The sequence below is a fragment of the Leucopleurus acutus genome (assembly GCF_964270905.1).
Source record: "Leucopleurus acutus genome assembly, chromosome: 5".
NCBI classification, from domain to species: Eukaryota; Metazoa; Chordata; class Mammalia; order Artiodactyla; family Delphinidae; genus Leucopleurus; species Leucopleurus acutus.
In genome coordinates this window covers 83,771,730-83,799,606 of record NC_139147.1, presented here as the reverse complement: position 1 = coordinate 83,799,606, position 27,877 = coordinate 83,771,730, and the positions used below count along the sequence as shown (strand labels likewise).

Sequence of the window (27,877 nt, the reverse complement as noted above, 5' to 3'; positions counted from 1 at the left end):
TTTCCATATCAACACATTCTTTTTAATGGCTACATTGCAGAACATTTTTGCTATATGAAAACATGAATATGTTCCAGTGCAATTGATATAATAGGGAACTATTTTGAGTATAACGTGAATTTCACATTCGCTCATGCGTGATTTCATCTGCAAGAAATGCTAGGTGAATGCAGAAAATGGCACCTGCTGAATTGAGCCATGGCAAAAATACACAAGCCACACGCAGGCACACACCTCAGACATCCTCCAGCAACCTCAGTTTGCTGTGTTATGAGCCACACCCATCCACATCTGGTGTTACACTTTTCTGTTGATTTCAGATTAGCCTCATTACCACTTCAAGGTAACTCAGCAAGCTGTAACTTTTCAATGCCCACTTCCACAAGCAAACTTGAGGTCTTTTTCAAGGCAAACTTCCAAGTTTATTGTCACACGTAGGTATTTCTTAACCATTTAATGTGTAGAACTGTGCTGCCATTTTTACAATATTAGATTCCTTTTTTTATTTGATTCCCTTTTTTTCTTAATGTCACTGATAAAATTTTTGAGTGTTGGGCCCAAACCCATTTTTCCTATAAGCCTTGTGGTTTTTGTTATGCAATTTTATACAGCGTGGTGATTTTTAGAAATGCATATGTCACATTACAGTGGAACTGATTTATTCCATAGTATGAACGTACATAATTTCTTTTAAGTTTTGTTTTTAAAAATTATGAAATACATCATATGTATATTAAAGAGCACATATAATAAGGAGGTATGTTTTAAAGAATAATAATAAAGTAACAAATACCTACTTAGCTATCACCCAGCTTTAAGAAATAGATCAGTCGGACTTCGCTGGTGGCACAGTGGTTAAGAATCCGCCTGCTGACACAGGGGACATGGGTTCGAGCCCTGGTCCGGGAATATCCCACATGTTGCCGAGCAACTAAGCCCGTGCGTCACAATGAAGTGTAGACCCCGCTCTCCACAACTAGAGAAAGCCTGTGCGCAGCAACGAAGACACAACACAGCCATAAATAAATAAATGAATGAATGAATGAATAAAAAACCATAGGAAATCACTAATACTTTTGAACCTCCTTGTGTTCCTCTCGCTGATCATTTTATACCTTTTCTGAATATCTGAAACATTTGATTAAAAAACTAAATTTGAAAGTGTTAACAGTCCATGCCTCTGGTCTTCCAAATGTTGATTAGGAACTGGTCTTCCTAAGGTTGATTCCCCAGGTGACTGCCTTGCCCTCCTGCAAGTGTACACATAGCATGTACACGCATACTTGGGGAAGGGTAGTCTGTAAATAGATTTCTGTTTAAGGTTAATGTATAGTGGGTTTGTCATTGTTATTATTTATAATGCCTTTATTGAGTTCTAATTCACATACCATAAAATTCACTCCTTTAAGCTCATGCAGCTCAATATCAAAAAAACAAACAACCCAATCCAAACATGGGCAGAAGACCTAAATAGACATTTCTCCAAAGAAGATATACATATGGCCAAGAGGCATGTGAAAAGATGCTCAACATCGATAATTACTAGAGAAATGCAAATCAAAACGACAATGAGGTATCACCGCACACCAGTCAGAATGGCCATCATCAAAAACTCTACAAACAACAAATGCTGGAGAGGGTGTGGAGAAAAGGGAACCCTCTTGCACTGTTGGTGGGAATGTAAGTTGATGCAGCCAATATGGAGAACAGATGAAGGTTCCTTAAAAAACTAAAAATAGAACTACCATACGACCCAGCAATCCCACTACTGGGCATATACCCTGAGAAAACCATAATTCAAAAAGAGTCATGTACCACAATGTTCAGTGCAGCTTTGTTTACAATAGCCAGGACATGGTAGCAACCGAAGTGTCCATCAACAGATGAATGGTTAAAGAAGATGTGGCACATATATACAATGGAATATTACTCAGCCATAGAAAGAAAATTGATTTATTTGTAGTGAGGTGCATGGAGCTAGAGTCTGTCATACAGAGTGAAGTAAGTCAGAAAGAGAAAAACAAATACCGTATGCTAACACATATATGGAATCTAAAAAAAAAAAAGTTCTGCAGAACCTAGGGGCAGGACAGGAATAAAGACACAGATGTAGAGAACAGACTTGAGGACACGGGGAGGGGGAAGGGTAAGCTGGGATGAAGTGAGAGAGTGGCATGGACATATATACACTACCAAATGTTAAATAGATAGCTAGTGGGAAGCAGCTGCGTAGCACATGGAGGTCAGCTCAGTGCTTTGTGACCACCTAGAGGGGTGGGATAGGGAGGGTGGAAGGGAGACGCAAGAGGGAGGAGATATGGGGATATATGTATATGTATAGCTGATTCACTTTGTTATACAGCAGAAACTAACACACCATTGTAAAGCAGTTATATTCCAATAAAGATGTTAAAAAATAAATAAATAGAGTAAACAATGTAAAAAACCAATTCACTCCTTTAAAGTGTAATACTTGGGGGGTTTTTTGGTTTGTTGTTTTTAGTATATTTACAAAGTTGCACAACCATCACTGTATCTAATTCCAGAAAAATTTCATCAATAGGTAGATTTTTGTAAATATGTAGATTTTCTAGATTAGGCAGTGTTGCTAAAGAAAAACCAAATTTCTGAAAAATGTCTTATGTTTTAAGGTACTTGTTTTCTTTCTAGAATCTCAGCTCTTGATAGAAAGGCATGAGACTTATCCCCATAGGATTGACTGTCAGTTTGAAAGCTCCAGTGAAAAAATCCCTATTTAGTGAAGTGTGCAAAATTTGGCTTAATTTATATATTCTCAGTGACTGTGGCCAAGAGTTTGACACAGTCTTGATCTGGTCCAGTTCCTTTCTTTCCTTTTCAGCCCTTATCTGTAGACAAGTCTTTTTTTTTTCCTCTTTTTGCTTCTCTTGGAAAGAAAACTTTTATGGCGTCACAACTGAAGCAACAAGATTGTCATATGAGTCAGAATTATCACTTTAGAGAATTCCAGTGATTTTTGTCTGAAAGTGGCTCTAAGGAAGTTACTGGAATGTTATATGGCCTACCTTCTGTCAACTTAAGAAGAATTTACCGTAAATATATCAAAACCTGTAAACTTCCCAGATAGCTCAGTCTGTCTACAAAGAGTATGTTTAAGAGGTCAGGTAAAGGAAGGGTAAACCTACCTAAAGCCAGCTCTCCAGTTGTTGCACTAATGGATAGAAGCAGGGCGTTCATAATTTAGTATAGCTGTTTGATCCTAAACTCTTTTTCTTGTTACTTTGTAAGACTGGAGACAGAATACTGTCCTGAATGGATCCTGGGACAGACCTTATATAGCAACTTTTGTAGTCTTAAGCAGTTTTATTTATAATAGGAAAGTAGGTGTTTTTGACCTGGAAATATATAATACTTAAATAATGAAACAGTTTTTTTGAGCTCAGCTGTCTAACTGTCCCATTTTGCTCACCTCTTTACATGTCACACTGGGGACGGCTACATCAACCGAGTGGATCACATCAGTTTGATGCAAATGACCAACGTCTGTCAGCTTCCCACCATTCTGGTCCAGTGTAAAATTGTGGCTATTTTTATTTAAAAGACCTATTTTTTCCCATACCTGGTGGGTTGAAGAAACAGTGATTGTGTTGGCCGACACAGGGCTCAAACCTGTGTCCCCTGCATTGGCAGGCGGATTCTTAGCCAGTGCGCCGCCAGGGAAGTCCCAGCATACAGTATTTGTTTTTCTCTTTCTGACTTACTTCACTCTGTATAACAGACTCTAGCTCTATGCACCTCACTACAAATAACTCAACTTCGTTTCTTTTTATGGCTGAGTAATACTCCCTTGTATATATGTGCCACATCTTCTTTAACCATTCATCTGTCGATGGACACTTAGGTTGCTTCCATGTCCTGGCTATTGTAAATAGTGCTGCAGTGAACACTGTACATGTCTCTTTTTGAATTATTGTTTTCTCAGGGTATATGCCCAGTAGTGGGATTGCTGGGTCATATGGTAGTTCTATTTGTAGTTTTTTAAGGAACCTCCATACTGTTCTCCGTAATGACTGTATCAGTTTACATTCCCACCAACAGTGCAAGAGGGTTCTCTTTTCTCCACACCCTCTCCAGCATTTATTGTTTGTAAATTTTTTGATGATGGCCATTTTCTGACCAGTGAGAGGTGATACCTCATTGTAGTTTCGATTTGCATTTCTCTAATGATTAGTGACATTGAGCATCTTTTCATGTGTTTGTTGGCAATCTGTGTATCATCTTTGGAGAAATGTTTAGGTCTTCTGCCCATTTTTGGATTGGGTTGTTTTTCTGGTATTGAGCTGCATGAGCTGCTTGTAAATTTTGGAGATTAATCCTTTGTCAGTTGCTTAGTTGGCAAATATTGTCTCCCATTCTGAGGGTTGTCTTTTCGTCTTGTTTATGGTTTCCTTTGCTGTGCAAAAGCTTTTAAGTTTCATTAGGTCTCATTTGTTTGTTTTTATTTCCATTTCTCTAGGAGGTGGGTCAAAAAGGATGTTTCTGTGATTTATGTCATAGAGTGTTCTGCCTATGTTTTCCTCTAAGAGTTTTATAGTGTCTGGCCTTACACTTATAGTGTCTGGTCTTTAATCCATTTTGAGTTTGTTTTTGTGTATGGTGTTAGGGAGTGTTCTAATTTCATTCTTTTACATGTAGCTGTCCAGTTTTCCCAGCCCCACTTATTGAAGAGGCTGTCTTTTCACCATTGTATATTCTTGCCTCCTTTATTAAAGATAAGGTGACCATATGTGGGTGGGTTTATCTTTGGGCTTTCCATCCTGTTCCACTGATCTATATTTCTGTTTTTGTGCCAGTACCATACTGTCTTGATTACTGTAGGTTTGTAGTATAGTCTGAAATCCAAGAGCCTGATTCCTCCAGCTCCGTTTTTCTTTCTCAAGGTTGTTTTGGCTATTTGGGGTCTTTTGCATTTCCATACAAATTGTGAAATTTTTTGTTCTAGTTCTGTGAAAAATGCCATTGGTAGTTTGTTGGGGGTTACACTGAATTTGTAGATTGCTTTGGGTAGTAGAGTCATTTTCACAATGTTGATTTTTTCAATCCAAGAACATAATATCTCTCTCCATCAGTTTGTATCATCTTTAATTTTTTTCATCAGTGTCCTATAGTTTTCCGCATACAGGTCTTTTGTCTCCTAAAGTAGGTTTATTCCTAGGTATTTTATTCTTTTTGCTGCAGTGGTAAATGGGAGTGTTTCCTTAATTTCTCTTTCAGATTTGTCATCATTAGTGTATAGGAATGCAAGAGATTTCTGTGCATTAATTTTGTATCCTGCTACTCTACCAAATTCATTGATTAGCTCTAGCAGTTTTCTGGTAGCATCTTTAGGATTCTCTATGTATAGTATCATGTCATCTGCAAACAGTAACAGTTTTACTTCTTTTCCTATTTGGATTCTTCTTATTTCCTTTTCTTCTCTGATTGCTGTGGCTAAAACTTCCAAAACTATGTTGAATAATAGCGGTGAGAGTGGGCAACCTTGTCTTGTTCCTGATCTTAGAAGAAATGGTTTCATGTTTTCACCATTGGGAATGATGTTAGCTGTGGGTTTGTCATATATGGCCTTTATTATGTTGAGGTAGTTTCCCTATATGCCTACTTTCTGGAGAGATTTTATCATAAATGGGTATTGAATTTTGTCAAAAGCTTTTTCTGCATCTATTGAGATTATCATACGGTTTTTATCCTTCAATATGTTAATATGGTGTATCACATTGAATGATTTGCATATATTGAAGAATCTTGCATTCCTGGGATAAATCCCACTTCATCGTGGTGTATGATCCTTTTAATGTGCTGTTGGATTCTGTTTGCCAGTATGTTGTTGAGGATTTTTGCATCTATATTCATCAGAGATATCGGCCTATAGTTTTTTTGTGACATCTTTGTCTGGTTTTGGTATCAGGATGATGGTGGCCTCGTAGAATGAGTTTGGGAGTATTCCTCCCTCTGCTGTATTTTGGAAGAGTTTGAGAAGGATGGGTGTTAGCTCTTCTCTGAATGTTTGATAGAATTCGCCTGTAAAGCCATCTGGTCCTGGGCTTTTGTTTGTTGGAAGATTTTTAATCACAGTTTCATTTTCAGTGCTTGTGATTGGTCTGTTTATATTTTCTATTTTTTCCTGGTTCAGTCTTGGAAGGTTGTGCTTTCTAAGAATTTGTCCATTTCTTCCAGGTTGTCCATTTTATTGGCATAGAGTTGCTTGTAGTAATCTCTCATGACCCTTTGTATTTCTGCAGTGTCAGTTTACTTTTTCATTTTTAATTCTGTTGATTTACGTCTTCTCCCTTTTTCTCTTGATGAGTCTGGCTAATGGTTTATCAATTTTGTTTATCTTCTCAAAGAACCAGCTTTTAGTTTTATTGATCTTTGCTATTGTTTCTTTCATTTCTTTTTCATTTATTTCTGATCTATCTTTATGATTTCTTTCCTTCTGCTAACTTTGGGTTTTTTTTTGTTCTTTCTCTAATTGCTTTAGGTGTAAGGTTAGCTTGTTTATTTGAGATGTTTCTTGTTTCTTGAGGTAAGATTGTATTGCTATAAACTTCCCTCTTAGAACTGCTTTTGCTGCATCCCATAGGTTTTGGGCCATCGTGTTTTCCTTGTCATTTGTTTCTAGGTATTTTTTGCTTTCCTCTTTGATTTCTTCAGTGATCTCTTAGTTATTTAGTAGCGTATTATCTAGCCTCCATGTATTTGTGTTTTTTACTGTTTTTTTCCTGTAATTGATTTCTAGTCTCACAGCGTTTTGGTCGGAAAAGATACTTGATATGATTTCAGTTTTCTTAAATTTACCAAGCCTTGATTTGTGACCCAAGATATGGTCTGTCCTGGAAAATGTTCCATGAGCACTTGAGAAGAAAGTGTATTCTGTTGTTTTTGGATGGAATGTCCTATAAATATCAATTAAGTCCATCTTGTTTAGTGTGTCATTTAAAGCTTGTGTTTCCTTATTTATATTCATTTTGGATGATCTGTCCTTTGGTGAAAGTGGGGTGTTAAAGTTACCTACTATTATTGTGTTACTGTCGATTTCCCCTTTTATGGCTGTTAGCATTTGCCTTATGTATTGAGGTGCTCCTATGTTGGGTGCCTAAATATTTACAATTGTTTTATCTCCTTCGTGTATTGATCGCTTGATCATTACATAGTGTCCTTCTTTGTCTCTTATAATAGTCTTTATTTTAAAGTCTATTTTGTCTGATATTAGAATTGCTACTCCAGCTTTCTTTTGATTTCTATTTGCATGGAATATCTTTTTCCATCCCCTCACTTTCAATCTGTATGTGTCCCTAGCTAGGTCTGAAGTGGGTCTCTTGTAGACAGCATGTGTATTGGTCTTGTTTTTGTATCTATTCAGCCAGTCTACGTCTTTTGGTTGGAGCATTTAATCCATTCACATTTAAGGAAATTATTGATGTATGTGTTCCTATTACTGTTTTCTAATTGTTTTTGGTTTGTTTTTGTAAATCTTTTCCTTCTCATGTGTTTCCTACCTAGAGAAGTTCCTTTAGCATTTGCTGTAAAGCTGGTTTGGTGGTGCTGAATTCTCTTAACTTTTGCTTATCTGTAAAGGTTTTAATTTCTCCATCAGATCTGAATGAGATCCTTGCTGGGTAATCTTGGTTGTAGGTTTTTCCCATTCAGCACTTTAAATATGTCCTGCCACTCCCTTCTGGCTTGCAGAGTTTCTGCTGAAAAATCAGCTGTGAACCTTACGGATATTCCCTTACATGTTATTTGTTGCTTTTCCTTTGCTGCTTTTAATATTTTTTCTTTGTATTTAATTTTTGATAGCTTGATTAATGTGTGTCTTGGTGTGTTTCTCTTTGAGTTTATCCTGTATGGGACTCTGTGTTTTCTGGTCTTGACTGACTGTTTCCTTTCCCATGTTAGGGAAGTTTTCAACTGTAATCTCTTCAAATATTTTCTCAGACCCCTTCTTTTTCTCTTCTTCTGGGACCCCTATAATTCGAATGTTGGTGCGTTTAATGTTGTCCCAGAGGTCTCTGAGACTGTCCTCAATTCTTTTCATTCGTTTTTCTTTATTCTGCTCCCTGGCAGTTATTTCCACCATTTTATCTTCCAGCTCACTTATCTGTTCTTCTGCCCCAGTTATTCTGTTATTCTTTCTAGAGTATTTTTAATTTCGGTAATTGTGCTGTTCATCACTGTTTGCTCTTTAGTTCTTCTAGATCCTTGTTAAATGTTTCTTGCATTTTCTCTGTTCTGTTTCCGAGATTTTGAATCATCTTTACTGTCATTACTTTGAATTCTTTTTCGGGTGTGTTGCCCATTTTGTCTTCATTTATTTGGTCTTGTAGGTTTTTATCTTCTTCGTCTGTAATGTATTTTTTTGTTTCATATTTTTTTTGTTGTTGTTGGGTGGTGCTGTATTCCTGTCTACTGGTCATTTGGTCCGAGATGTCCAGCCCTGGAGTTTGCAGGCAGCTGGATAGAGCTGGGTCTTGGTGCTGAGGTGAGGACCTCTGGGAGACCTCACTCCGATTGATATTCCCTGGGGTCTGAGGTTCTCTGTTAGTCCAGCGGTTTGGACTCAGAACTCCCACCACAGGAGCTCGGGCCCGACCTCCAGACTGGGAACCAAGATCCCACAAGCTTCGTGGCATGGTTAAAAAAAAAAAGGGAAGAAAGAAAGAAGAAGAGGAGCAGTACAATATCAAGAATAAAAAACAAAATAAAATTCGAAAGATAAAAAATGTATTAGTAGAAATAAAACTATAATTGAGACAACTGCAACAAGGTAAAAGAAAACCACAACAGAAAAAAGAAAAGGGGGGGAACAAGTCAAAAGGAGGGATCACTAACAAAATATAAAGAATAAAATAAAGTTAGAGAAATAAAAGATTTATTAGGAAAAATAAAAATATAAAAGAATCAAGAACAATGAATCAACAAGGTAAAACAGAAACCCAATCTAAAAGAGGAAAACAGAAAAGAAAACAAAAAAAAAAAGAAAAAAGCCTTGGCTTTGGGGGCGGAATTTAGGTGGGGGTGGAACTTAGGCAGGGGCGGGGTTTAGGGTGGGGCGGGACCTAGGCCAGTGGGGGCGGTGACATTTGAGCATGGGGCGGGGCCTAGGCGAGGCACCGTTCAAGCCTGGGTCCGGTTCTCTGCTCAGGACCTGTGCAGAAGGGGAGAGGCAGCACGTGGAAAGGAGGGCCTCTGGAATGTGGAGTTCCCTGGAGTTTGGAGGTAGGGCACTGAGTGAGGGTGTGGGGGTGGGGTTTAGGCCCCGAGTGTTGGAGGGGGACTCCGAGTGTAGAGGTGGGGCCCAGGGTGGGGGTGTGGTGTGGGGCTTGGGTTCTGCACAGCAGGAAGGAGGCTCTGAGGACAGAGGATTAGGCCCAGGAGCCCAACAGGCTTCCTGGTGCCTAAGTGGACAGGGAAAGCTCTGGCCCCGTTCCCTTCTGTTACACCGTGCCCCTCCCCAACCCTCTCCCCCAGGGCCTCCCCCGTCACCGCTGGCCCCCTAACCGTGGGTGGGTCCCTCTGGGTGTAGGAACTCCTCCCCTATCCCAGCCGCCTCTCAGGGATGCCGGTCCCGGAGGTCCGGCCTTACCTTTGCTCCCCTTTCCATCCCTCCCACTCCCTCAGGACCCGCACGGCTGGAGGGGGCCTAGGTGGGCAGAGGATCAGGCCCAGGATCTCAGCAGGTTCCTGGGGGTCCAAGTGGACAGGGGAAACCTGGCCACACTCCCTTTTGATCCTCTGCCCTCCCATCACTTCCCCAATTTCCCCCTTCTGGCGTGGGATCCCTTCCCCTCCCCTAGCCTCCCCTCTGGGGAGCCAGTCCCCTCCTGCCTCCATTTCTCCTCTGCCTTCACTCCCCCCCATGCCGCATGTCCTACCTGGTTGCTGGGGGTTCCTCCTGTCCCCTTCGGTGTCTGTGGTCCCCCACTGGTGCCTGGTAGGTGCCCTAGTTGTGAGGAGGCAGGCATTCTGCGTCCTCCTAGTACGCCATCTTGACTCCACCTCTCCTGATCTCTTTTTTAAAATTTATTTTATTGAAGTTTAGTTGATTTGTGTTAATTTCTGCTGTACAGCAAATTGATTCAGTTATACGTATGTATACGTTCTTCTTTTTCATATTCTTTTCTGTTATGGTTTATCACAGGATATTGAATATAGTTCGCTGTGCTATACAGTAGGACCTTGTTGTTTATCCAGACAGAAGTTTTAAATTTCTCACCATTCTGAGTTAACATGATGAAATCTCGTGCCATCCCAGTTCTGTCCCACCTGGGATGTGAATCATCCCTTTGTCCTGTGTATTCTGCCCGTTAGTCACTTAGTAGCCATCTTGGTATCACATCAACTGTTGAGGTATCAGTGCTCATGTTCAAGTCATCCTTATTTTACTTAATAATGGCACCACAGTGAAAGAGTGGTTATGCTGGCAATTCAGATATGCCAAAGAGAAGCCGTAAAGTGCTTCCTTTAGGTGAAAAGGTGAAAGTTAATAAGGAAAGAAAAAAGTTGTATGCTGAGGTTGCTAAGATCTGCCTTACAGACGAATCTTCCATCTGTGAAATTGTCAAGAAGGAAAAACAAATTCGTGCTAGTTTTTTTTTTTCACACCTCATATTGCAAAATTTATGGCTACAGTGTGTGAAGAGTACCTAGTTAAGATGGAAAAGGCATTAAATTTGTGGTGAAAGATGAACAGAAGACAGGGTTCATTACTGTTCTTTGTTTCAGGCATCCACTGGGGTCTTGGAACGTATCCCCCACAGATAAGGGGGGGACTATGGTAGACTGGGTTTTGTGTATAAGACCTGGCTTAGAATAACTAGGATGGAGTTTTTTTTTTTTTTTAACATCTTTATTGGAGTATAATTGCTTTACAATGGTGTGTTAGTTTCTGCTTCATAACAAAGTGAATCAGCTATACATATATCCCCATATCTCTTCCCTCCTGCGTCTCCCTCCCTCCCACCCTTCCACCCTCCCTATCCCACCCCTCTAGGCGGTCACAGAGCACCGAGCTGATCTCCCTGTGCTATGCAGCTGCTTCCCACTAGCTTTCTATTTTGCATTTGGTAGTGTATATATGTCCATGCCACTCTCTCACTTAGTCCCAGCTTACCCTTTCCCTTCCCCATGTCTTCAAGTCCATTCTCTACATCTGTGTCTTTATTCCTGCCTGCCCCTAGGTTCTTCAGGACCACTTTTTTTTTTTTTTTTTTAGATTCCTTATATATGTGTTAGCATACGGTATTTGTTTTTCTCTTTCTGACTTACTTCACTCTGTATGACAGAGTATAGGTCCATCCATCTCACTACAAATAACTCAGTTTCATTTAGGATAGAGTTTTTGTTGCTACCAACTTAAATGAAAATCAGAACAAAATCTTCTCTTCTCCCTTTTAGATTTCCCTTGATCTGAGTCTTTCCTATAAATAGGCTACTTCAGATTGCTTGTATTGTGAAAAATAAGCATAATTTTGGGAAGAAGATTTTCAGTTATCAGTATCAATGGGAGATGACAGCTCTATGAGTAATCTTCAAATAGAGGAAAAATTTAAATTGACACTGAAATATATATTTTGATTTTTTTGAAAGGACTTCTTCATGCCTAATGATTTTTGTCAGTATGATATTAAAATGGTTATTCTTTCTCAGCATGCACATTGGGCAGTCTTTGAGAAGCCTGGATGGTGTTGGAGTAAAAGCTGCTGCTATTTTTAGTTTGCAAGGTAAGGTATAATTCATGAAATGAATCATATGTATTTGGATTACTGAAAGTCAGTTGCATTTATGTATTTCTGAAGGTCCAATGTTAGACCTATGCAGTTCAAATCACCTTGCTTCTGGAGCTCCCCAATGCTTTATTTATTGCTGGTAATAAAACCTTCTAGTCACGATGCACAGTTCTTTTAATACCCTGCTGGACTGGATTTGTATCTGCTTATATTCACAAATGAAAACTGGTCTCTCGTTTTCCTCTGAGGATGTCTTTTGACCACATCTCCATAGGTTTAGATATATTGTTTCCTTTCTGCTGATTTTTTTTTTTTTTTTTTTTTTTTTTGCGGTACGCGGGCCTCTCACTGTTGTGGCCTCTCCCATTGCGGAGCACAGGCTCTGGACGCGCAGGCTCAGCGACCATGGCTCACGGGCCTAGCCGCTCTGCGGCATGTGGGATCTTCCTGGACTGGGGCACGAACCCGTGTCACCTGCATAGGCAGGCGGACTCTCAACCACTGTGCCACCAGGGAAGTCCTGCTGATAATTTTTAAATAGTCTTATTGAAATTTCCTTCTTTCATATCATAGTGAGTTTTTGTTAATAATTTCATATTTAATTTTATCAAAATCAGAGAATAAAGCTGTAACTTTTCCTAATTTTGCAGTAATTGAGACTTTCTTCATATAACTTATATAATTTAATTTAATGAATTTTTCTAGCTATTTAAAATATTTTTTGTTGGGTTCAGAGTTGTATGTATATATTAAATCTGGCTTGTAAATTGTATTATCTATATCATCTGTATTTTCATCTGTTATCTTCTTGATCTTTTAAATTTCTGAGAGACATATGTTCAAATTCTTCTCTTATGATTTTCTTAAATTCTTGTAGTTCTGGTTTTGTGTTTTGTATGTCTTGACATGATGCTGATGTTTGATTTATAGTTTATGACATATCTTTATGATTGTGTCTTTTAATAGTAACAATCTTTTTTGTATTAAATGGTTTTTGCCTTAAATTATTCTCTCTGCCAGTAATCTTGCCATGTGTGCTTTTTGTTTGCATGTGTCTGTATGTAATTTCTTTGCATATCCCTTTATCTTAAACATTTAGCTATAATACCTTTGAAGGTATAGCAGTATCAACAAATAGATTTGTAAGTATTATAGGAAGAATGATGAAAGCTAGTAGTTTGTTCCCTGTGGGTATTTCTATTTTGGCATGTATTTTAGTTATCCCTTCACTTATTTATTCAGTAAATAATTTATTGAGACCTTCCAGGAACTTTGGAGAGGGAATATGGGGAGAGCTGTGTTCGGTAGTATGATCAGGGAAGGCCTTCTCTGATAAGGCGGGCATTTGAGCTAGCATCTGGTAAAGCTAACCTGGGGGAAGAGCATTCCAGGCAGAAGGAACCATAAGTCCAAAAACCCTAGGGAATGATTGAGGTGTTTTTGAGGAATAGAAGGAAAACCAAGGCTTACTTGGTGGTGCAGTAGTTAAGAATCTGCCTGCCAATGCAGGGGACACGGGTTCGAGCCCTGGACTGGGAAGATCCCCTATGCTGCAGAGCATCGAGGCGCGTGCGCCATAGTTACTGAGCCTGCACTCTAGAGCCCGCGAGCCACAACTACTGAGCCCACGTGCCACAGCTACTGAAGCCAGCACGCCTAGAGCCCGTGCTCTGCAACAAGAGAAGCCACTGTAATGAGAAGCCCGCGCACCGCAACGAAGAGTAGCCCCTGCTCACAGCAGCTAGAGAAAGCCCACACACAGCAACAAAGACCCAATGCAGCCAAAAATAAATAAATGAAATAAATAAATTTTAAAAAGAACAAAAATAAAAAACATTTAAAAAAAAAGAAAGAAAATCAGTGTGTCTGGATCTTAATGATTAAGGATGGAGAAGCAGGCAGGGCCCAATTCATGTAACATTTTGTAGGTCATATTAGGGAGTATGATTTTATTCTAAGAGTTATGGCAAGCCACTGGAAGATTTCACACAGGAGAGGGCATGTTCAGATATGTTTGTATAGTCCTTTTCTGAGCTGAGCTACAGTTTACATACAGTGAAATACACAGATTTTAAGTGTACAGTTGGAATGAGTTTTTAACGATTGCATGTACCCGTGTAACCCACACCTTTAAGATAAAAAATATTTTGGGGCTTCCCTGGTGGCTCAGTGGTTAAGAATCAGCCTGCCAATGCAGGGGACATGGGTTCAGGCCCTGGCCCGGGAAGATCCCACATGCCGTGGAGCAACTAAGCCCCTGTGCCACAACTACTGAGCCTGAGCTCTAGAGCCCGCAAGCCACAACTACTGAGCCTGCATGCCACAACTACTGAAGCCTGCACGCCTAGAGCCCGTGCTCTGCAACAAGAGAAGCCACGACAATGAGAAGCCCGCACACTGCAACAAAGAGTAGCCCCTGCTCACCGCAACTAGAGAAAGCCTGCGCACAGCAACGAAGACCCAACACAGCCAAAAAAAAAATTTGGTGGGCCCCGGTGCAGACATGGCCAAGTCCGAGAACCACACCATGCACAACCAGTCCCAAAAATGGCACAGAAATGGCATCAAGAAACCCCAATCACAATGATACGAATCTCTTAAGCGTGTGGACCCCAAGCTCCTGAGAAGTATGTGTTTTGCCAAGAAGCACAAGAAGGGCCTAAAGAAGATGCACGCCAACAACACCAAGGTCATGAGTGCACATGCTGAGGCTATCAAGGCCCTCGTAAAGCCCAAGGAGGTCAAGCCCAAGATCCCAAAGGGCAGCAGCCACAACCTCAGTCAGCTTGCCTACATCGCTCACCCCGAGTTTGGGAAACAGGCTCGTGCCCGTATTGCTAAGGGTCTAAAGCTTTAAGGCTCTGCTGGCCAAAGGCCAAGGCCAAGGCCGCAGTTGCAGGTATAGCTGCAGCTCCAACTCTAGTCCAGCTCAGGCTCCCAAAGCTGCCTAGGCCCCCACAAAGGCTCCAGAGTAGAGGCCTTTATCTACCAATGTGAGGACAGAAGGACTGGTGTGACCCCTGGGCTGCTGTCTGCATGGGACTGGTGTCCTCCTGTGCTATTTGTACAAATAAATAGGGGGAAAAAAGATGTAAAATATTTCACCCCAGAAAGAGTCTTTATTCCTCTTCTCAGTCTGTCTCCACTACCAGCACCCCAACTACTATTCTGTTTTCTTTCATCATAGATTAATTTGTGTGTTCTTGAACTTCATGTAAATAGGATCATTCAGTATGTGCTCCTATTATGTGTCTGGCTTCTTTTACTTACCATAATGAAGATTTATTCCTGTTGTTGGTTGGATCGGGAGTTCACTGGTTATACTACAATTTGTTTACCCATTCTCCTGTTTTTTTTTATTTTTTTTTATTTTTATTTTTTCCTGTTTTGTTTTTTGTAGACATTTTTGAAATGTCTATCTGGCTAATAGAGGAGAATGCATTCTCTCTTTCACATGTTTAATAAAGGAGCACTAGTTGTCTTATTTACAGAGGGGAAAATACTTTGTTTGAAATGAAAATTACAGAAAGGACAGGGCTAAAGAATTATAAAATCATTATTAACATGTTAGGAGCATCTGTCTGTATGGAAGCAGATGGAAAATGATTGTACTGTTGCTCCCCATCCCCCTTCTTAAACCAGATAGGAAAAGTCATCTTGAGTGAAAGCACGAAATACAGTGGTTCTGGTGAGATTCAAATGCCATGAGGATCACAGAATTTTATATATTGAGAAGGTACCTCACTTAGTAAAGTTTCCAGGAACATTATTTATCAGATTTTATTCCTTTACCCAAGAGTTGGCCATATCTTGTATGATGTGGTGTTTGCAAGACAGGGTTCCAGGACTAGATTCTAGAGAATTTAGGTCTTCTCTAACATGAGAACTAAGACCTTTTACTAATAATTTCTAGTGACTCTATATTACATAATTTTTGGTTTAAATTGTACAATTTTCCTTTAAAAATTATTTTTCTTTTCAAAGTGTAGAGCATTAAAAAGTTTTGTTTTGTTTTTGGTATTTAACCTTTCTCAGAAACTTAGACTTGTTTATGTTATTTGAATGGGTGTGATACAGGGTGGTTTTGCTTTCTTACATTGTATTACAGTACATGGGGGGAGGAGAATGTGTCTTTTTAAAGTTCAAATTGCCAGTGTTTACTTTTTATAAAGAAGCTATTTCAATGAGAGAAAAATTTTAAATTAGAGGAATCAGCATTACATACATTTCTGTATTTGGATTTGGTCCCATGGTATGGAGAAAATCCTTTCTCACAGACAAATTATGAATAGTAACTGATTTTCTTTTTTAACAGTTTACCACATCAGTATTCTTTTCAATTTCATTTGATTCAAACCCTTAAGAGGATTAGTAGGACATTTTGTTTCAAAGTTGAACCTGACAATATCTAACAACTGTTCGTATTTCCTTTTCATAAATCTCAAAGACAAGAAGAATCCAAAACTTACTATGAGTTCATTTGTTACACATTCCACATACTTACTTCTTACATCATGGTGAGAGCATGCCTTGGCAGATGTGTCTAGCCTTAGGTAGCATATACTTGAATGTGGCATTTATGTCCTTTAGTATTGTTCTTGGTAGAACAGAAGCAGACCTCAATTACTAAAAATGCTCAGTACAGACCTAAATCTTCCTCAACATGTTTATCGGGGGGAGCTCAAACCTATGCCCAAAGATGACAGGAAAGGCTTTATTACAGGGGCTGCATGAAAATGTGAATAACCTTGGCAGCATAAGTTAATTCATTGGTGGTTTCTTCCTTACCCACCCCACCCCCTTGCACCTCCAAAATCTTCTCTTTTTTCCCTTCTATTCTCTCAGTTTTAGAGCAGAAGTCAAAAGAGAATTTTGCTTTATCCCTTAAGTGAGGGTAAAACAAAATACTGTTTTCTTCAAGAATCCCCAACGTTTTGGGGGAGGAGCCACCATTACTCCTGAGAGTACTTGGGGAGAGAGGGGGTGTGGGAGGAGAATATGGAGATTATGAAGTCCGCTGAATGGATGAGTGAAGATGATGCTGGACTCACTCATTTTTACAGATAAGCCAGTAAGACTTGGTAAACTGTAGAAGACAGGTAGTCACTGAGGAAATGGTATGGTGCAAAACAGATTGGAGATCTGCTATGATGTATCTACTTCTGATACCAGGTTTATCTTGATAGTAGGAGGTTTTGTTGTTGTTCTTTTCCTATCTGCATTAGGGAAAAAGGAGTGAGGTTTATTGATTTTTAAGAAAGTATTATTTATGTAATTGCCCAAGATCTTTTCAGGTTGTCTATAACTAGTTGCCGACCAAATGGAGAAGGCTAAAAGAACAATACCCTACTCTCACTTTTTATAAGCTTTAAAAACAGAAAATAGTAGTTGGATTCAGGACTTCTCCAAAAAGATTCATTTATATTCTAAATTAGAGCAAGTAGGTAATGATTGTGAACAAACATTAAATGGCTTGATTTAGGATGTTTATAAATGCTGGGGGGGGGGGTGGGCAGGTAGGACATTTTAAAGTTTAGGGCCATTATGCAAAATAACAATTATAGGAAAAATGTTCTAGATCCAGGATTTACATACATATCATTACATGATGAGTCTCTCCCAGCTGAATCAAGTGAGTCTACCTCAGAGATTGGTGAAAGAACTGGACTAAGAGCTGAGAGGCTTTTAAATTGTTATTTCTGTCTTAACTTTGAGTGAATAAAAAAATAATTATTTTTGGGTTATATTTTATTTTCATTAATTTTATTTTAAAACTGTTTATTACCTCAATAAATACATTTTGTGTATTTTTGCCTTTGGTTAGGTAAATAATCTCCATCAGTGGTAGAGGAGAGGTTTGGAAATTAGGGAACTCTTGTCTTTTCTGTCATAGATCAGTCTTCTAAGGGGCAACTCATCTATCCTCCCTGGACCTGTTCTCTTATCTGTCAGTAGACCCTCGCTGCCCAGTAAGGGACCCACCAGCCACAGGTTGTTATTGAAACTTTGTAATGTGGCTAGTCCAAATTAAGGTGTACTCTAGGTGTAAAAGACTTAGTACAAAGGTAAGAATGTAGAATATCTTATTGTTAATACGTTTATATTGATTATATCATTGGAATGATAATATTTTGAGTACATTGGTTAAATAAAATATATTATTAAAATTAATTTCACCCATTTCTTTTTCCTTTTTTAAATGTGGGCACTAGAAAATGTTTATTTCTGTTTGTGGCTCACATTATGTTTCTTCTGGATAGTGCTGATCTGTACAGCATTTCCTAAACTGACTCATGAAATAATAAGTGCTCAGTGAAACACAGTTTGGAAGAGGAGCGGTGTCCAGTGGAACTTTCTGCAGTGATAAAATGGTCTGCATCTCTGTTGTCCAATTTAGTAGCTACTGGCCCTGATGGCTATTGAGCACTTGAAATATGGCTAGTGTTCTGAAATGTAGGAAAAGGAACTGAATTTTAAATATTATTTAATTTTAATTAACTTTAAGGAGCCACATATGGCTAGTGGCTAATGTATTGGGACAGTGCAGATCTAAAGATTTATGGGACGGTTTTATTTAAAGACTTGTATACCTAGGACGTGTTTACCATATTGCAAGCTTGTTAGTTTAATATAAGTCTATACAGTTTCTGTTTATTATGAATAATAATAAATGATCAGTAACAATAATATTTATTAAGTACTTGTTATATAGCATGTACTATGTAAGTACCAGAGGGAGGATTTGTATAATAAATTATTTACTGAGGATTTCTATAATAAATTATTTACTGAGCTATATTCGGTAATATATTTGATGCATTGTGGTTTCCAGGATATTGTGGGCTTACCATGTTTTCATGAAAATCTGGTTTCTTTTCTTTCTATATGAGGTCCCTTCTGTGAAAGCCTGGCTCCTTTTGGAAGGTCTGAACAATGTGCTGCCTTGTTAAAGGATTTTCTTTTGAAAGGGAAACGCATGCTTTGTAACAGATGATGATTTTTTTTTCAGTGAACTTTTGAAGTTAGTTATGTTTTTAGCTTTAAAGGGGATGTGTGTGTGTATTTACACAGACTTATAAACATCAGTATTATGTAATATTCCTTTTGTATGTGTGTACACATATATGTATTGATATCAAGCAGTGTTATTAATTAATGTATTATTGCTTCACAGTGAAGAACGAATGTCATCATGTCTGGAATCAAGCGAACAGTCAAAGAAACTGACCCTGATTATGAGGATGTATCTGTGGCCCTTCCAAATAAGCGGCATAAAGCAGTTGAGAATTCAGGTAGAAATTCACTTGCCTTAGGAAATTATTTCTTTGTTGACATATGCCTCCCTATAAGATTTATAGGAACTAAAATGAAATGCATGTCCACTATTGTGTATATTTTGAAGAGGTTTGTGAGAGGGATTAGCTAAGTGCTCTGTTTAATAGTAATATACCATGTGTGGCATAAAAGCCTGGAACATAATCAGGTAGACTGTGAAAGCGTCAGTAATGAGACAGGCTCTAAGTTTTAGCTATCATTGTGTGTTAGGTGTAATCATAAAGTCTTAGCAATGTGTGTACTACAATGTGGTATCATGTGAGATGATTATAGGTGGTACATGAATTAAGGTTTTTTATTTTAATCGTTAATGTTAATGTCTATAGAAAAGAATGGTCTTATCAGACTTGCAGTTTCATGGCTACTGCTTAGGATAAGGCTAACTTTTTTTTTTTTAATTTTAATTCTATTGGAGTATAGTTGATTTACAATGTTGTGTTAGTTTCAGGTGTACAGCAAAGTGATTCAGTTATACACATACATATATTCATTCTTTTTTAGATTCTTTTCTCATATAGGTTATCACAGAATGTCGAGTAGAGTTCCCTGTGCTATACATATATGTCCTTGTTGGTTATCTATCTTATGTATAGTAGTGTGTGTATCTTCATCCCAAGTGTGTGTACCTTCATCCCAAGCTCCTTATTTATCCCTCCCCCCAAGGGCTAACACTTTTTAAAAATACTATTTAATGGCGTTAATTAGATGTTTCACATGGTTCTCAGATGTGGTAGGTAACTTGAAGGTGGTATATGAATGATGGAAATTTGGGAAACACTGATCTCTGCACTTAGCTGGTGGTGGCTTAGTTAAGGCTCAGAGGCATTAAATTACTTGCCCAAGATCATTTAATTAGTTGAAGACCAGATCATCTGTAGTTACCCAGAATGTTTTAAGCTGTCTCAAAAAAAGTGGCTATATTTGAGTTTCTAAATCAAAATACTGCTAAAATTCATTACTGTTTATTTAAAAAATAAATCTATGTAAGTTATTACAGGTAGATGAAGAAGGTCTCAAAGTCATAGATAAGGTGCTGCAGCTCCACAGAGATCAGGCCTCCAAGGTTAAGTGGTGAAGGAAATTCCTGTCTGTGTCAGTGCAGTCAAGTCATATGTACCCCACAAAAGTCTCTGTGTACTGGAAGTGATTAAATCCAGTTCCAAACAATATAAACATTTCACTGCAACTTTTCTCTCCATTCAGTTGTAATTTTATTTACAAGGATACGTCATTTGCTTTCAATAACAAGCCAGATAAATATGAAAGTATCATGAAACTTAAATTCATTATTCAAATGCATCACATGGCATATCTTTTTTGTAATAAAAATAAGAATAGGGAAAACTTATTGTTTTAGGAAACATCGTAATTTCAATTTAAATCTAATGTAAGTTCGCAAATACGTAGCCTAAACAGGGACAGTTTTTTGTTACTAAGTGCCAATTTGCTGTTCTTCTTCTTGGTGTCCATTCTCAACCTAATTTCTAATAAAGATTTTATTTTTATTCTTCAGAATTTTTCTCAAAGTAGGTTTGGTAGGATGCTTCCCTTTTTTTAAAAATACAAATTTATTTGTCCATCCACCTCACTGCAAATAACTCAGTTTTGTTTCTTTCTATGGCTGAGTAATATTCCATTGTATATATGTGCCACATCTTCTTTATCCATTCATCTGTCGATGGACACTTAGGTTGCTTCCATGTCCTGACTATTGTAAATAGAGCTGCAGTGAACATTGTGGTACATGTCTCTTTTTGAATTATGGCTTTCTCAGAGTATATATCCAGTATTGGTATTGCTGGGTCATATGGTAGTTCTCTTTTTAGGTTTTTAAGGAACCACTATACTGTTCTCCATAGTGTCTGTATTAATTACATTCCCACCAACAGTGTAAGAGGGTTCCCTTTTCTCCACACCCTCTCCAGCATTTATTGTTTGTAGATTTTTTGATGATGGCCATTCTGGTGGTGTGAGGTGATACCTCATTGTGGTTTTGATTTGCATTTCTCTAATGATTAGTGACGTTGAGCATCCGTTTCATGTGTTTGTTGGCAACCTGTATATCTTCTTTGGAGAAATGTCTGTTTAGGTCTTCTGCCCATTCTTGGACTGGGTTGTTTGTTTTTTTGATATTGAGCTGCATGAGCTGCTTGTAAATTTTGGAGATTAACCCTTTGTAAATTGCTTCATTTGCAAATACTTTCTCCCATTCTGAGGGTTGTCTTTTTGTCTTGTTTATGTTTTCCTTTGCTGTGCAGAAGCTTTGAAGTTTCATTAGGTCCCATTTGTTTATTTTTGTTTTTATTTCCATTTCTCTAGGAGGTGGGTCAAAAAGGATGTTGCTGCGATTTATGTCGTAGAGTGTTCTGCCTATGTTTTCCTCTAAGAGTTTTATAGTGTCTGGCCTCGCATTTAGGTCTTTAATCCATTTTGAGTTTATTTTTGTGTATGGTGTTAGGGAGTGTTCTAATTTTATTCTTTTACATGTAGCTGTCCAGTTTTCCCAGCACCATTTATTGAAGAGGCTGTTTTTTCTCCATTGTATATTCTTGCCTCCATTATCAAAAATAAGGTGACCATATATCAGCACTAGTTTTAAATTGGCAGTCTAGTGGCATATTTTACGGGGAGAAAATGACATGGGTGATTAAGGGTCCAAATTTTGTCTGCAATTTTTTTTTACACCCCAAAGCATGGGTGGTGATTTTTTCATATTACAAACACAGGATCATTATGCAAAATCCCAGGTTTTTCAAGCAGTCATTCGACTCTTCTTTTTTTATTCTCTTGTAATCAAACTACATTTCATATCTGATGTTTTTAACTCTTTGAATTGCATATTACTTTGCGTAGTCATTATCTGAATTGAATTGCCTTCAGAGACATTTTCTGTCCTTTTGAATTCTTTCTTTGCTGGTTCCTTCAGGTAGTTGTAATCAGAAACTGCTGAATTGCATGCTAGATCCTAACTTCCTGCCTTCTTATGAACTGCTCTTGTGTCACAGACTACCTCTTCCTCTAGCTAATTCTTTACTTTCTTTTTCCTTGGGGTTATGGTTTTTCAGAAGTCACCATGTATTCCTCTCGGAATCTTCATGGGTTTCTTTTTCTTTTTTGGTAATTTTATTTTGATGTGATTTCAAACAGAAAAATTGCAAGGAGAATTTGTATGTCTTTTGTCCAGATTAATTCACCGATTGTTTACATTTTGCCTCATTTGGTTTATCATTCTTTTCCCCCATCCCCAATCCATACACACACATACTACACAAATGCATGTATGCATGCAGGTATATATGCACATCATTTTTTCAGAATCATCAGAAGATACATTAGACACTTGTAAACACGTGTATTTCCTAAGGACAAATTTCTTATGTAACCACAGTACAATTATCAGAAGGAGGAAATTTTAACATGTTACATTACATTATCTAATCTGCTGTCCATATTCAAGTTTTACCAGTTGTCCCAGTATTTTATAACTATTCCCCCTCTCCAGGATCACACAATGCATTTAGTTGTTATATCTCTTTAGTCTCTTTTAATCTCCTCAACTTTTCTTTGTCTTTCTTGATTTTAGTATTTGAATGTATAGGCCAGTTATTTTGTACAGTGTCCTTCAATTTAGGTTTGCATTTTTAGCAGGAATGCCACAGAGTGGTGGAGTCTTATCAGTATATCATATCAGAAAACATGCGAGGTCAGTTTGCTTGAATATTTGGTGATGTTAACTTTTCATTATTGATTAAGGTGATGACCATTAGGTTTCTCCACTTCAGAGTTACTGTTCCTGGGTTTCTTTTGTTGCTTGCTGACTTGAATCAAGGCGGCAACTGATTAATTAGACGTTGGATTATTGTATGTTCTTTGTGCAGCTCGAGATGCTGCTGTGCAGAAGATTGAGACTATTATCAAGGAACAATTTGCACTTGAAATGAAGAATAAGGAACATGAAATTGAGGTCATTGACCAGGTATAATGATGTTAAATTAAAAATAAAGGAACAGAACTATTGAAAAAAACTATGATGAATTTTTTAAAATCTGTTGAGATGGAATTATGGTATATTTTTCCCCTTTGCTGTTCTTTTAAAAGTAGCTTTCTCGTTTTTGGAAAAAAAGACCTGCGCCTTTTTTTTTTTCTTTAAATGACATTGCAGAAAAAGATAAAGAAAAAAATCACTTGAAATTCCATCCCAAAAGATAATTCTTCTTTGCTTTTGTGCTCAATATCTTTGTGGACATTTCTCAATGAATATGCATATATACATACAAATACATATTAATATGTCTATATACTCTTGCAAACATCATATTTTGTCATTTTTTAAAATATTTTGCCAATCTGATAGGTGGAAAATGGTCATTTCTATTTGTCTTTCTTTGATTATTAGACAAGTTGAACCTTTGGGTTCATTTACATTTCTTATAAATTGTATATCTCTTCTGTCATTTCCATTTTTTTAAGTAATTAAGTAATATTTATTTTAGCGACTAATTGAGGCAAGAAGGATGATGGATAAACTTCGTGCCTGCATTGTCGCAAACTACTATGCTTCTGCAGGACTTCTGAAAGTTTCTGAGGTAAGTTTTCCTCATATGCAGTCATTTCTGGCCACCCATATTGTTGTGTGAAGAGAAATTAGTCTTGATGTGAAATCCCTGCCTTCAAAACATTTCTTATATTGACCTTTCGAATTCAAGAAGCCTAGCCTGCCTTCCTGGGAATATACATAAATTTATCATTGTGTTCAACCATATCCTTTAATTATACCTCTCTACATTGTCATTAATCGTTAAGTAACTTTTTTTCTTTTTACTTAATTGTTCTGTAACTAATTGTTATCACTGTTGCTAGGCTTTGCAGATACAAAGATGAGTGTGACCCTGTTCTAACTTGCCTTATTCCTCTTCATTTGATTATGGATGGCTTTGGAATAAATTATAGATCGATTGATTTTTCTCTGACCTTTTACTGCTAATGAATGGCAATTGTTAGTTTCAGTAGATTTATTCTATTCAAGAAGCCCTGATATTTCCCCCTACTTTTTGTGAAAATTTTCAAATATATAGAGAAGGTGAAATAAGCACTTGTTTATGCATCACTTTGCTTCAACAGTTTTAACATTTTCCATGTTTGCTTTATCTATCTTATTTTTGTCTAAAACATTAAAAAGTTAAGTTCCAAGCATCGTGACGCTTCATCCCTAAATACTTAATCCTAAACGTTCGTCTTCTGTGTAGTCACAATACCTAAGAGAATGAGTTCCTAATATTATTTGATAACTAGTCCATATTCAGATTTTCCCAGTTGTCCCCAAAATATCTTTAAAGTTGGGGTTTTTTTTGGTTTTTTTTGGACAGGATCCAATCAGGGTTCATGGGTTACATTTGGCTGTTTTGTTTCTCTTGTCTCTTTTTATGTAGAACAGTTCTCCCACCTTTTTTTCCCCTGTGATATTGACTTAATTGAAGAGACCAGGCCATTTATGTTGTAGAATGTCCCACATTTTGGACTTTTTTCCCCTTGGCTTGTTCCTTCATTCCTTCTATTTTTCTGTAAAATAAGAGTCAAGTCTAAAGATTTGATTAGATTAAGGTTGAGTCTTTTTGGAGATAGTACTTCATAGGTAATGCTGTATACTTCATATTGTATCACATTAGGAGACATAGTATCAGGTTGTGCTACTGTTAGTGATACTAAGTTTAGTCATGGTTAATGTGATTACCACTAGATTGCTCCAGTTATAAAGGATGGGGATAGGATTGAACTGATACAGAAGTATTTCTTCTTGTTTGAGGTTTTGATAATTTCTGCGTAAGTTTCGTTTTTTCTTAAGTTTTTTCCAGTTAGAATTAGATAATTCTCCTCTTGGACAGTACTGGCTCAATGAGAATAGTGGAAGGGCTGCAGGGAGCATAGTAGCATGCTGCTTTGCATCATTCCCTGTGGTTTTTACAGATAAGAGGTACCTGCCATGTATAGGCTTTTGTGTTATCCTGTGGAGCTTTAAGGTATTAGATATTGGTGATACTCCTGATGTTATCTTAGAGAAATCTGAAGCATTATTTGAGTTTAATCTTAGATGGTAGATAGTTGTTTCTTCTACTGCAGGAGTTTCCATATTACATTTTAGAGTCTGAATTACTTTGCTCGAGCTACCATAACAAATTACCACAAGCTTGGTGGCTTAAAACAACAGGAATTTGGGACTTCTTGGTGGCGCAGTGGATAAGACTCTGCGCTCCCAATGCGGGGGGCCCAGGTTCGATCCCTGGTCAGGGAACTATATCCCACATGCATGATGCAACTAAGAGTTCGCGCATGCCACAACTAAGGAGCCCATGAGCCACAACTAAGGAGCCCGTGTTCTGCAACTAAGGAGCTGGAGAGCCTCAACTAAGGAGCCCACCTGCCGCAACTAAGACCCTGCGCAACCAAATAAATTTTAAAAATAAATAAAGGAACCAGACTTTAAAAACAAAACAAAACAGGGCTTCCCTGGTGGCGCAGTGGTTGAGACTCTGCCTGCCGATGCAGGGGACATGGGTTCGTGCCCCGGTCCAGGAGGATCCCACATGCCGCGGAGCGGCTGGACCCGTGAGCCATGGCTGCTGAGCCTGCGCGTCCGGAGCCTGTGCTCCGCGACGGGAGAGGCCACAGCAGTGAGAGGCCCGCGTACCGCAAACAAAACAAAACAAAACAAAACAAAACAAAGCAGGAATGTATTATTTCATGATTCTAGAGGCTAGCAGTCCAAAACCAAGTATGTTGGTGGCTAGGCCATGCTCCCTCTGAAGACTCTAGGGAAGAATTCTTCCTTGTCTTCTCCTAGCTTCTGGTGGTTGCTAGTAGTACTTGGCATTCCTTGGCTTGTAGCTGTATCGCTCCAATTTCTGCCTTTAACTTCACATGGACTTTTCCCTTTGTGTGTCTTCTCTGTTTCTTTCTGTATGCAACTTTACCTCTTTTAAGAATACTAGTCATTGAAGTAAGGCCTACCCAAATCCAGTATGACATCATCTTAACTTGATTACATCTGAAAAGACTGTATTTTCAAGTAGCCACATTCATAGGTCTAGGTGGACATGAATTTTTGGGAGACAGTGTTAACCCAGGGCAGATTCTAAAGTCATCTGTCGTATGGCTTGATATTAGACTCAACAAGATGGACATTGTGAGCTAGCAGCTGCCTGACATAGGACTGTAGCTACTCTGAAGAGCTGGTTATTCATTTAATGTTTTGATGCCTTTTTTTTTTAAACCATTAGCAGTACTGAACTGTGCTATTTGATAGTCTAGAAATGTACTGATTTTTATCTTATATATTCTGATTGGGATTTATTTAAGGATATTTAGGTATATTTTTATCTTTTAGGATCTGCCAATTAATTATTTTTAGTTTGCTCTAACAAAATACATTTATAGCTCTAAAATAAACCTTTATTATTGAAATACAACAGCTCTCTTGCTTTGACTCTGAAACACTAGTCTCTGGCTCCCTTTTACTTGCTAAAACAATTATTTTTAATTTCAATTAAGCAATTTCTAAAGCTGGGCTTCCTAGGAAGTAACTACATTATAACAACACACTATTTTATATGCAAGTAACAAAACACAGAAAAATACCCTAGGCAGGCTTCAGTACTGGACTGAGGGCAAACTATATACCATTATTAATCATTTTAAACCATTCTATGCTACATTTTATTCCTACGTGGGAGCTATTTTACATACACATTTTAAAAAATCTTTATATTTCTTACAGGAATGTTTTATTTAGAGCAGTTGATGTATTTGTATCAAGCAATGTGAGGTTTATTTTTTTTAAGTCAAATCTGACTTTCCATGTGTTACTATATATATTTTTTAAATTTTTAAATTTATTTATTTTTGGCTGTGTTGGGTCTTTGTTGCTCCCACGGGCTTTCTCTAGTTGCAGCGAGTGGAGGCTACTCTTCGTTGTGGTGCGTGGGCTTCTTATCTCAGTGGCTTCTCTTGTTGCGGAGCATGGGCTCTAGGCATGTGGGCTTCAGTAGTTGTGGCACATGGGCTCAGTAGTTGTGGCTCACGGGCTCTAGAGCGCAGGCTCAGTAGTTGTGGCGCATGGGCTTAGTTGTTCCGTGGCATGTGGGATCTTCCTGGACCAGGGCTCGAACCCATGTCCCCTGCATTGGCAGGCGGATTCTTAACCACTGTGCCACCAGGGAAGTCCCTATATATTTATCTTTACTTTTCATTTACCTTCTGAGGACTTGCATCTTTAGCTTTTAGAGTTAGGACCTTTGCATAATTATTTATCATTCTCTAGTTTTTGTTTTGTTGATTTGGGCCACATTAAGGAGTTTGGACTTCATTTTATGGGAGTGGGGTGATTTTGAAGGATTTTAAGCATGACTGGAAATAGATAAGGGTTTTTGGGAAGATCAAACTTTTGCCTACTTTTGGTGGATATGATTAAAAGTTTGTTTTGCTTACCCTCATTTTTGCAGGGATCAAAGACATGTGATACAATGGTTTTTAATCATCCTGCTGTCAAGAAATTTTTGGAATCACCATCTAGGTCATCATCTCCTGCCAATCAGAGATCAGAAACACCATCAGCCAATCATTCAGAAAGTGATTCTTTATCTCAACACAATGACTTCTTATCTGACAAAGACACTAACAGCAATGTGGACATAGAGGAAAGACTCTCAAGCAACACAGAGCAGAGACCAAGCCGAAATACTGGAAGGGTATAGTTGGATGGATGGGAGGGAGCCAAAAGAGAA

The 27,877-nt window shown here is 38.1% G+C and overlaps 1 protein-coding gene and 1 pseudogene across 2 annotated transcripts in view; both read left to right on the top strand.

The window, feature by feature from the left end:
* The window catches only part of YEATS2 (YEATS domain containing 2), a 109,248-nt gene that overhangs the window by 7,564 nt on the left and 73,807 nt on the right, over window positions 1–27,877 (top strand). The window contains exons 2-6 of the mRNA XM_082840147.1: window positions 11,686–11,759; window positions 18,940–19,057; window positions 22,979–23,076; window positions 23,594–23,686; window positions 27,596–27,841. Coding sequence (XP_082696273.1) covers window positions 18,958–19,057; window positions 22,979–23,076; window positions 23,594–23,686; window positions 27,596–27,841 — 537 coding nt within the window. The 5' untranslated portion in view covers window positions 11,686–11,759; window positions 18,940–18,957. The remainder of the gene's footprint in view (window positions 1–11,685; window positions 11,760–18,939; window positions 19,058–22,978; window positions 23,077–23,593; window positions 23,687–27,595; window positions 27,842–27,877) is intronic.
* Window positions 13,865–14,740, top strand: LOC309962022 (large ribosomal subunit protein eL29-like; annotated as a pseudogene). The gene has a single exon. The product of its transcript is annotated as a large ribosomal subunit protein eL29-like (transcript).